The 12,056-nt window shown below is 31.0% G+C and overlaps 1 protein-coding gene across 1 annotated transcript; it reads right to left on the minus strand.

Moving 5' to 3' along the window:
- Positions 1-1,475: 1,475 nt before the first annotated feature.
- On the minus strand, positions 1,476-6,623 carry LOC126704401 (probable LRR receptor-like serine/threonine-protein kinase At1g74360). The gene is made up of 2 exons (XM_050403404.1): positions 5,777-6,623; positions 1,476-3,845 (listed from the first exon to the last, which is right to left on the minus strand). Exons 1-2 carry the CDS (start codon positions 5,838-5,840, stop codon positions 1,633-1,635), a joined length of 2,277 nt encoding a protein of 758 aa, XP_050259361.1. The 5' UTR covers positions 5,841-6,623; the 3' UTR covers positions 1,476-1,632.
- Between the last annotated feature and the right edge of the window lie 5,433 nt (positions 6,624-12,056).

Consider the following 12,056-nt stretch of genomic DNA (forward strand, 5'->3'; position numbering starts at 1 on the left):
TGTGGCCCAAAGATACGTCCGAGGACCGCTCAGTCCTCGGAGGACCCAGAATCCCATTGACGAAAGTGGAATACAAGCAAACTTAAAAGATCAGAAAATATCTCAGGGAAATAGTCCTTAATACCCTTCATTGACATGACACCGCACCTAACAGAGCCGGATTCTTAGGCTTTATGGACCATCTCCCCCAATTTCGGGATTAGACTGATGGGACAAATCTCTGTCCTGGAAAAGTCGACCCTACACGTGGACGGGGGATAATGAACGTAGGCTAGTATAAAAGAAAACGCAAGGTAACAAAGTGGTGGATCCATCTCACTTCCTGGAAAATACTCCAAGAATGAGAATTCCCGGAAAGTATATACGCTCCACCAGGGATAACCCATTGACGGGTAACCGGAGAATACACTAGTGCTCCTCGGACATGATCCGAGGAGCCCAATCCCTCAATTCATAAAGTTAATGGGCTTAGATAACTGGACTAAAGCCTTTTCCAGTCTAGGTTTATCTAATGTCCGGCCTGTACTAACGTCCCGTGACCCAACTCCAGCATTTCAAACCCACTCTCTACAAAATTTATTGTGAGGGATCCATCACGCGCGAGCCCAACGTCATCGTTGGGCCGCTTGAGAATCGTGTCCCTACACACACATATATAAAGTTTTAAGAATAAAATATAACATGTTAGGTAAAGGAAAGAAAATATATAATTAGGAAGAATATATAAAATGAACTTTAAAAAAAAACTACTCAATGTTTGTAATAGATTTGACTTTGAAAATATTTATATTTGAGAACTGCGTGTCAAGTTGACAAATAAAGTCATTAGCATTTTCATTTACAATAATATAGAAAAACTGATATACTTTTAATCTACAAATGTACATTGAAAATGAGTTAATAAAAAAAAAAACTTTTCAATTTATAAAAGAAGCTTGATAAACATGTCTTGTCTGGAGTTCAACCAGACCGGATCAAGTCAAAAGCAAATTAGACAAAAACAGATTGCCATTTACAAGTTCTACTAATTAGACATCTTGGCCTAACAAATTTGGTTCCCCCACCCCCCAAGATTGCCATATTACTCATTCTAGTTTTTTATTATTTTATTATTATTATTATTATTTTATATTTTATTTTGTGTGTGTGTCTAATTTTATAAGGTTTACTAATTAGACATCTTGGTCTAACAATTTTTTTTCTTCCCCCCCCCCCCCTCCCCTTCCCAATCCTTCCCAACAGCTACAATAATAGAAAAGTAAGATTTGAACTTTAGTTCTCCAAATAAAGGAAAGAACGTTGTACCACATTGAGTGACAAAACTCTTGAAAACAAAATTAGTTCTTTCAGCATTTCTTAGTGTGTGTTCAGCTCCAAATTAAAAAACCAGCTTATTTTACTATTCAGCTTATTTTTGTTACTATTTATGGGTCTTACTACATTTTTTGATACTATTCATGAATCTCATTATACAATTTCAGCTAACTTTTACTTTTATCTACGGTACTTTCAACAAAAAAGTTTCAGTTTCATGTTGGTAATTTGTATCCTCTAATAGATGCCACAGTGATTCTGATGGACTCTTCACTGTCAAGCAGACTATGAGTGACAAGAAGAAAAAGAAGAAAAGCCTTACTCCCAAATTTTGGGGCCAGCTATGCCGATTATGAGTGAGAATGACCCAAATGTTAATAAAGTCAATATCAAAGCTAGGAGCACCAAGAATGCAGAAGAGCTATTAGGCCTTTTTGTCTTCCCATCATGATTGCCATTGGTACTACGTGGTAACTTATATGAGGTGTTGTCAATGAAATTTGGAAGTTCCAAAAGGGGGTCACCGAGATAGGACGACTTCTCAAACGTTGACAATTGCCCGGTTATTGGAATTACACCAGACATCAGTGGATTGTATGAGATATTGAACTTGCTTAGCTCACTCAGGTTGTTAAAGCTTGCTGGGAACATGCCAGAAAAATTGTTGCAGGATAAGTCCAGATTCTGCAGGCACTTAATGTTACCAATCTCCCCAGGAATTTCACCGGAAAACTTGTTATTGGAAATGTTTAGGACTACAAGTGGCATTTCCTCAATTTGAGGAGGGAGCTTCCCATAGAATTCATTGAAGCCCAAATGCAACATACTGAACTTCTGCATATTACCAATATCTGGAGGGACCTCACCTGAAAGCCGATTCCCACTTAGTTGAACATAACCGGGGATTTGAAAGGTCCTGCCTGACAAACCAGCTGCACATATTGGGAAAATGTCATTTCCTTCAAGTATCCAATCCCATAAGCTTCTACAACTCTTCCTTGTGAGGATGTCATACACAAAACTGAAAGGAGGGTAGTTTGCAGGAATCCACCTCTGCATCGCCAAACACTCCCCTGAGCCACCAACAATCCGGTCATTTTCCCAGCGATTAGACTCGAAAGTTGCAGAGGCATTTGTACCAATATTTGTCAATTGAGGTGGGATTTTCCCAGAAAGCTGGTTGTTGGCAAGGTTCAACCACAACAAGCTTGTACAATTTCCCAAATCCGGTGGAATCTCCCCTGATAGGGAATTATTGGCAAGCATCAACCATAAGAGTGACCTCAATTTTCCAAAGGTGGGAGGTATTGATCCATTTAGCCAGTTAAAAGAGAGGTCAAGGGCTTGCAGGCGGGACAGGTTTCCATATTCTGATGGTATAGTTCCAGAAAATTCATTGTAAGCAAGGATCAAGAACTTCAAACTTGGCATTTCAGAGATTTCAACTGGAAGTGGACCTGAAAATTTGTTGAAGCTCAGGTCTAATATAGAAATGTTAGGAAGCTTGAGAATTCCCGATGTATATATCCCACCGATATACAAATTGCTGTGCAATACAAGAAACTTAACCTGAGTGAATTTCCCAAAAATCTCTTGTATATTTCCTCCAAAATTGTTCCTACTCAAATCCAAGAAGGTTAAATTATTCAAGCTGAGAAGTGAATCAGGAATGTCATTGGAAAAGCTGTTGTTCCCCAAGTACAAAGTTTGAAGACTAGAAATTGATCCCATCTCGGCTGGTATTTTTCCTGTAAAATTATTACTCAACAGATTCAAAATAACCAAATTTCGACAATTTGATATATTCCCTGGAACCTGACCAGTAAAACCATTTTCACACAGTTCTAAAACTTGCAGGTTACAGTTAGTACCAAACATTGATGACAAAATAGGCCTGTTAAAATTGTTTTCTGAGGCAAAAAACTCAAGCAGCCTTTCAAAACCAATCCATAATTCCCCACTTAACTTGTTTGAGCTCAAATCCAAGAACTGCAAATTCTGGCATGTATCAAAACTGCCATTGATCACGCCCATGAAGTTATTCGCCGATATATTCAACACAACCAACTTGTCACAAATTGTTGGGAGGCTCAACTGGACCTCCCCACATATTCTATTGACAGAAATATCAAGCTTCTCAAGCTTATTCAACCCTGTCAAGTTCAGGTGGCCGTCAAGAATGTTATGTGAGAGATTGAGATGCACAAGGTTTTGGCACCGGTTTAAGTCCTCAGGAATCACTCCACTGAGAGTGTTCTTGGAGAGGTCGAGGAAAGAGAGCTCAGTTAGCAACGAGAAGTTTCCGAATAACTTGCCGGAGATTTTGTTGTCTGAGAGGTCGATGCTAGTGACTCTTGCTGTTCTGGTAGTAGTACTGCAATTTATTCCAGGCCATTCACATGGGTTATTGCTCTGCTTGTTCCACTGTGAGTATTTTCCTCGGTTTATTTGATTATTTCCTTCAAAGAATACTTTCAGATTTAGCAGGACTTCTTTGTCTGTGTCCAGAGAATCTCCAGCAACAAGCATACCTGCAAAATTTAATGAATTAGATTCCCATAACTTAAAACATATTTGAGAGACAGAATCGTCCTTTAAAAATTAAAACATGTTTTGGTTCTAAGAAACAGGAAACATCTGTGGTGAATGTGAATTTTATTATTAAACTAGCCGCAAATCCGCACGTTGCCCGTGATAATTAATTTTATGGTGGTTTTATAAAAAAAAAATTTACAATTTAAACTAATCTAATAATGAGTAATGTATTTCGTAATTATATTTTTATTTATTATAGGAACAATTAGAAATGTAATATAGGAACAATCCAAAACACCAAAAAAACATAAACTAAAAATAATTAATAAAACTTAACAATGGTTAATTGAACCAATATTAGGATAAAATTTTGTTTTTGATAATCTATTAAGGTTATTTTCTTTGTAGAAATTATAATTTCGGCCGCCCAAAACATATTATCAAATAAACAATTATTAGCAAAATCTAAGAATTAAATTTCTATACATGCATTGTTATAAAATAATAATAATAATAAAAATAAAATTGCAAAAGTTAAAATTTGTCACATATCCGATTATTTTCGTTTGGTTAACCTTTGCTTTTCTTTAAATAAATGGCATTATAGAGCACTTCTAATACAAATATTAAGAGTATTTTGTCCACCACAGAGGATTAGAAAATAAACAAAAATTAGTAAAGTCTAATAGTTTAATATCTAAATTGAGCACTATAAAAAATCATGCTATGTAACAGAATAAATACCAAATTATCCAATTCATACTATGTAATAGAATATTATTATATTTTTATATGTTATATTTAATTCTTTAGAACGCAATAGTAACATTTAACAATCAAAGAGAATTAAAAATAAATAAATAAAATAACAACAACAACAACAACAAAAACAACAATTTAGAAAACAAAACTAAATCACAATTTAAAAAACAAAACTAAATCGCATTAACCCAAAATAGAGTTTTAAAGAATATATAAAATTATCAATCTAAAGTAGAGATGCAAGAAAACTAAAAAAAATCCACCAAAAAATTTAGAGAGAGAGAGAGAGGGAACCTTTTTTTTTTTTTTTTTTTTTTTTTTTTTTTGTGAGGAAAAACTATGCATAGAATAGAAGAAATAGGGACAAATTTATAGTAAGAGGATGTCAATAAAAAGAGACAAAAATAAAGGAAGATGAAGGGAAAGAGGAAGAATGATATTAATGTAGAGAGTAGTGGAGAGATGAAAAAGTAAGGGAGGGAGAAAGATTGAAGAAGTAGTGGGGAGATGAAATGGTAAGGGAGAGAGAAAGGTTGGAGAAGTATAAATATTAAAAATAAATAAATGTTAAAAACAATTATAAGAAAATCGATCACACAAAACCCTAAAACTAAATTGAAAAGATTTTGGGTTGGCTTGATAGTGGAACTAAATAAATAAAAGGTGGGCTGAATTAATTATACAAATTTATTATAGGGTGATAGTGGAAGTAAATAAATAAGCAATGAGCTACATTTATAGAGCTAAAAATTGTAAAAACCATTTTAAATTTGTAGGGCAAATTATATTTTAAAAAAGAAAAGAAAAAAAAAGAATGACGTGGTAGCTGATGTGGCGCAACGTGAGAACAGCAATATTAAATGCTACACTTCAGTTTTTAGTAATATATAGATATAGATGTTAACAAAAACAAAAACAGAGAAAGACCCGTTAAACTTTTTTGTAAGTTTGAATATTTCATTAGATAGATATAGTTCATACTAGTATTGAGATTCAGGATGTCATGAAAGATGAACTTGGTATGGTATTGCAAAGTGCTGAACTTTCATGTTAAAAAGGCAGAATTTAGAGTTATGAGCCAAAAGAATCTCTCTCTCTCTCTCTCTTTTTTCTTATTCTTTTTTAATAATGTTTTTTATTAAAAAAACACAGTTTGAACTAGTACCTGTGATCAAGATTAAGAAAACAATTAACGCAACCGGCCATGAATTAGTTTCCTCGTCTGACATGCTAGTTCAAATATGGCCTTCTTCTTCTTCTTCCTCTTGGTCTTTGTCTTGGTTTTCTTTATAGAATTTGTAGTTAAAGATTAGCTTCTTAGAATCTGATGAATAAAATTGAACCAAAATTGAAGTTATGGATTCTCAATATGAGAATGTTATTCCAGTGTTGTTGACACACACCGCCTACAGATAGACCAAAACAAACTTGCAACTAATAATGCCTTCTAATTTTGTTCGCTTTTATATTAAATAAAAAGTTGCTAACTCATGGAATGGATGAGATATTAAAATAAAAATTACAAATATTTATTAGCTCATGGTAGGAATTTGGCTTTATTGTTTCAATTCTCTAACCACTAACTACATTGTTCTTTACCATCTTATAACCAAAATGGAAAAACATCAGATTAAAGAGAATTAGAATATCAACATCAAAGACCTACAAATGAATAGGCAAATAACTTTTGAATTTTAATGCCACCATTGAAAAAAATTAAGCCCTCAAGTACAACATGAGAATGAAATTCTCAAGTACAAATAATATTTTATGTCAATCTAGACAATGGAGAAACTATGTAATGATAGTATACAACAAGAGAAATGAAATTCTCAAGTACCAAATATATTCTTTAATAGCATATTTAAATAGAAGATCAAGAAAGGATTGATGTGAACATAGTAATGGAAGGGAAAAATAAAGTAATGTAAACAATTTTTTTTTTCAATTTAAAAAAAAAAAAGGCAAAAACTGAAAAGCAAAGAGAGATACATATCGGTAACCCAGATTTAAGATTTTAGCAATTTGTTCATTTTCACAAAGATCCGTACAAATATTCTAAAAAGATCAAACTTACTAAAAACAAAAGATACTGACCAGATAGGAAGTAAAAGCTTGTTAGCACCATCCTCCTCTCTAAATCAACATAGGTAAATAAGCATCCATATATTGAAGAATTTTTGCATATGCATAGCTTATCTGCAAAAAGTTCGGCAAGCTCAGATGACATTAATTGCAACTAATCAAACAATTCAGAAAATTTAGTCCCTACAAATTGCACTCCAAAGCCTCACATTTGGGAACATAAAAAAACATGATGCAATTGCAAGCCCATAAGACATTTTATCAAACACATAGGATGCTGCAAACTCAACAAAAACACACTAAAATCAATGCCCATTACACATTACACAGACACAATATCTTGATAAATGCTAAGAAAGACGAAAACTATCTTATATAATCTTGAGAAAAATTTAGCCCAACAATGTGTATCACATAAATCTGAACTACAGCCACAGAAAAAGAGAAAGAATTAGAATTCCATTCTGTGACAAAATTATTTTATACCACAATAGTACTAAGAGCATCAGTATAAGAATACCAAAACAGCAACAACATTGCCAAAAAACCGAAAGCTTAGGGCATTGCATCACCCAGCAATACAACTCAAATCTTATACAATCAGCCATCAACCTTTTTTCTCAAGTCTCAATTAAGAATATTAATCAAATAGCACTAAGAAAAAAATTGCACAAGAAGAATAAGATAAAACCAATATGAGTTCAATGCATTGAAAAAATTAATTAAATAAAACATCCATAATAAAGAACAAACATAGAGCGGATCTAATTAATTAAGAAATCAAATAAATAAAATCCTAGCAGTGTTTTCTACAAAAAAATCTAAATATTCAAACAAAATCCTGCAATTATATCGTAGCCAAAAGTACCCATTAGCCTAAAACAACACCTGTGTCCTTGTTCTTAGAATAAGGGAAAAAAAAATTACATATTTAGTCTCTGTCCTTTATATTATATTTCAATTTGGTCTATACCCTTTCAATTGTATTAATTTGATTCCTAATCTTTTAGTATTATGTCAATTTAGTCCATATCATTATTTCTTTGATGGAAATTAGTGATGTGACAAATGACCAAAATAAAAAATTAGTTTTTTTTTTTTTTTGCTAGACATTTGCTATATCAGCAATTTTTATCCAAGAGATAACGGCAAAAACTAAATTGACATGACACTGAAAGGTTAAAGGTCAAATTAACACAATTGAAAGGTTATGAACCAAATTAAAATACAGTACAAAAGATAGGAGCCAAACACATAGTTTACCAAAGAAAAAATCACACCCCCAATAAGCACCACCCAAGCAAGCAACAAAAACTTTAAAACCTAAGAAGCACAGGCACAAATATGACATGCACAACAACATGACAATAGGTATGGGCACAGGCAAATTTCAACCCCTAAAGTTTATTATGCATTTGCAATAGTGTTTGTTCTAACTTCTAACTGACTAAATTTAATAAAAGAATTGAATATAAAACAGTACCTCACGCAACTTTAGCAGCAGATCCTGTAATTTGTTTTCACGCTAGCCTATTTATAATGTGGTTTCCTCTTAATTAGAATTGAAGGGTATATTTGGTAACTGCTTTTTCTTCTTATTTTCTGTTTACAAAAACAATTTTCTATTTTTGAAACTAAAAAAATTGTTTGGCAATTCAAAATGGATAGAAAATAAAAACTATTCTCAAAACTCAATTTATAAAGGAAACTAAAAACATGTAAAAGACTATTTTCAAGTTTTAATTTTTAAAAGTTAATGAAAACATGCATTTAATTCAATAAATCTATCTCATTTAATAAGTTAGTATTAGATGTCAAATCCTAGTAACAACATATTTAAGTATTTTATATTTTTTTCTTCAAAAAACTATCTTATTAATTTCAACTAACTAAACATGTTTTTGATTTCAAAAATACAAAAAAAAAATTTCTCAAAAAAAAATACAAGAAAATTGTTTTTTATTTTTATTTTTTATATTTCCAAAATAAGTTTTTAAAAATAGAAAATAAAAACTGTTACCAAACATTTTGATAGAGTTACCAAACATAACTTAATTGTTGTAATTCCCAGAAATCAGAAAGTTATAAAGAGGTATGCGGGAGTAGTTAATACCACCAATGAAAATAAATTCTGAATGGTTCATAAAATTATTGGAAACTTGGAATTGGTAAGGTTGGAGAGAGAGAGAGAGAGAAAGAGAGAGAGAGGAAGTCGTTCAAGACAGAATAAGTTAGGTGAACCAAATTGAGAGAGAGGGGAAAAGATGGGACAAAACATGATGATCACAGCACCTTCGCCGCTGAGAGAAGGAAATTGAGGATGAAGTTTTTGCGTTGCATACATATAAAAGACTTCTGCGTATAGCGCATGGTTGAACGTTGAAGGGTGTTTTTTTTTTTTTTTTTTTTTTTTTTTTTTTTTTTTTTTTTTTTTGGGGTTGTTGAACGTTGACGTTGAACTGATCTTTGAACACTTTTTTTTTTTTTTTTTTTGAAGGCTTTGAACATTCAAATCACCATGAAAAAAATTATATTTATTTTAGATTAATAAAAATATAAATATAAATCCGACTTTTTCTACTTTTTACTTAACTATTATAAAAATTCACATTAAATTAATTGGGTAAATTGTAAATTACACTCGTTAAAGTTTGAGGGTCTTTAGATTTTACACCTTAAAATTTCAGAATTTAGATTTTATTACCTGAAATTTGAGGGTATTTGGATTTTATACCCTAACGTTTCAAAATTTGGATTTTACCCCTTAAATTTTAGTAATGTTTGAATTTTACTCCTTAAAGAATTTAGAAGTGTAAAATCCAAACACCTCGAAATTTTATGGGGTAAAATCCAAATTATGAAACTTCAGGGTGTAAAAACTAAATATCCCAAACTTTAGAGAGTAAATTTCAAATTCTGAAATTTCAGGGTGTAAAATTCGAACACCCCAAATGTTATAGGTGTGATTTGCAATTTACCAAATTATTTATCTAAACTCTATTTCATCAAAATATCAATTTTCTTGCTCTTTTTAATTGTTTTTCTTCTTTCACATACAACAACTACTATCTACTTTATTTCTTCATGTAAAGAAAGAATAAAAATTAAATACAAAATGAATATTGTCAGTGTAAATTTACACGGTTACGATAGTAACTTTGCAAATTCACATTTTCTTTTTTGACTGAAATTTACATATTTTTAACTTGACTAATTTATGTGATTTTTGGGGGTTGAGTATCTAAAATTGAGCCAATTTTTATTTTGCATTGTCTGATACAAATGCTCTGACAATTATAAAAGTAGTGGCTAACCCTGTGAAGAAAGCATAGTTAGCCAATGTTAAATTAGTTAAAAATTAATATTTTAAACAAAAAAAAAAAAAAAAAAAAAAAAAAAAACATATCTTGAGAAATAACCATATTGTGTCTTTTTTATGGACAAGGTTTCTCTCCATACTCAAACTTATCCTATATATATATACATATATATTTTTTTTTTTTTTATGTAAAATTTGAAAATCTTACCATTAGATTACATATCCTTTAAGTTCGTAACATGCATGAAAAATTTTATTCAAATTGGATATTATTTACTATTTGATGAATAAACTTATTTTTTGTGCATAATTTTAAACCAAAAAAATAATAATAATAAACTTAAAATTTAAACATTTGATTAATTACATAGATATTGATGTATGATCTTCTTGAAATTTTGCAAACATGAAGGATATAATAAGAATATGCAATCCAACGGTTAGATTTTCAAAATTCCTATCCAATAATAATATATAGGAGGAGTTTAAGTTTGGAGAGAAAACTTTTCCTTTTTTTATGAGATGAAACAAAGGAATCATCCACATCTACGTATGCATATTTTCTACCAAGCTTGAGCATAACTCGTAATAGGTGTCTCCAAAATATCTATCTATTTGAAGAAACAGCAACATGACAACCTATAAGCAATTCAACAACTATATTCAATGTAGTACATGTGTAGATATACTTGCACCATAAAAAAATATTTACAAATTTCATATATAATATGATGATTTTAGACATAATTAAGGACAATAATTATAAAACAATGTGAATTAAAATTATGATGCTAGAAAATATGGGGAAACATTGGACAATGAAACCTTGATGGATTTGGAGAAAATGTTGCCTTCTAGTTAAATTAAATTAATCCTTAATGTTCCCACATTCCACGAACAACAAAATCATATAATTCTAATGAAAATTACCAATAGCTAATTTTTATTTTTATAAGTAAAATTTCATTAAAAAGGCTGAAGGGTGCCAACCAAGTACTTAATAACAAATCATAATAGCCGTAAGGATTACTAATGAAAGAACAAAAACTTAGGTAATGTTTGGTAACAGTTTTTGTTTTCTATTTTCAAAAACTTGTTTTTGGCATGGGAGTCAATTTCGTACTGTACCGACCGGAATATACCGTACCGGCAAGCAAACCGGTACATATAACCCCCTTGTTACGTACCGGAAAAAATACCGGCCGTATCGGCCAATTTCGAGCAATACCGGCCGGTACCGGGCGTACTGGCCGGTACTAAAAAAAGTTTTTTTTTTTTTTTTTTTAAGTTTTGTAATTTTTGAATTTTTTTTAGGGCTGAATGGTAACTTATTTGCATTAACTTATTAGTATTATTTGTTTTCTTAGTATGCAATGGTAACTTTTAAGCTTTCTATTTTTTATATTGTTTTTTTTTTTTAATTGATACTAAAGTCTAAAACCATGAATAATTAGTTTTGAATTGAGGAAATGTTTTATGGTAAATCCGAAACGGTACACCGATATTGACCGGTATCCGAAATATATCGTACCGCTGGTCAAACCGGTACAGCCTCCGGTACGATATTGACTCCCTTGGTTTTTGGGAATATAAAGAAAAAACAATTTTTCTTGTATTTTTGGTTAGTTGAAATTAAAAAGATAGTTTTTTGAAGAAAAAAAAAATATGTTATTACCAGGATTTGAATTGTAATGCTAACTCATTAAATGAGATAGATTTATTAAATTAAATGCGTATTTTCATTGACTTTTGAAAATTAGAAATTGAAAATAGCATTTTGCATGTTTGCAATTTTTTTCACAAATTGAGTTTTGAGAATAGTTTTTGTTTTCTGTATATTTTAGGTTGCCGAACAAGTTTTTTAGATTCAAAAATAGAAAATTATTTTTGAAAAAAAAAATAAGGGGAAAAAAATAATTACCAAACATAACCTTAACTTTCTTGTATAGATTGATTCAAAAGTTCCTCAAACTCTTTTTTCACCATTTCTTATTCTTATATTGCCATCCTAGCTTTACTTTTACTTTAAATCTCCATAATC

The sequence above is a fragment of the Quercus robur genome, chromosome 10 (assembly GCF_932294415.1).
Source record: "Quercus robur chromosome 10, dhQueRobu3.1, whole genome shotgun sequence".
Lineage (NCBI taxonomy): Eukaryota > Viridiplantae > Streptophyta > Magnoliopsida > Fagales > Fagaceae > Quercus > Quercus robur.

Bases quoted from the DNA above. Each gene is read 5' to 3' on its own strand.
- LOC126704401 (XM_050403404.1), bottom strand. From the start codon at position 5,840: ATGTCAGACGAGGAAACTAATTCATGGCCGGTTGCGTTAATTGTTTTC. The intron at 3,846-5,776 runs GTACTAGTTCAA...TAAATTTTGCAG, and splicing joins TTTCTTAATCTTGATCACAG to GTATGCTTGTTGCTGGAGAT.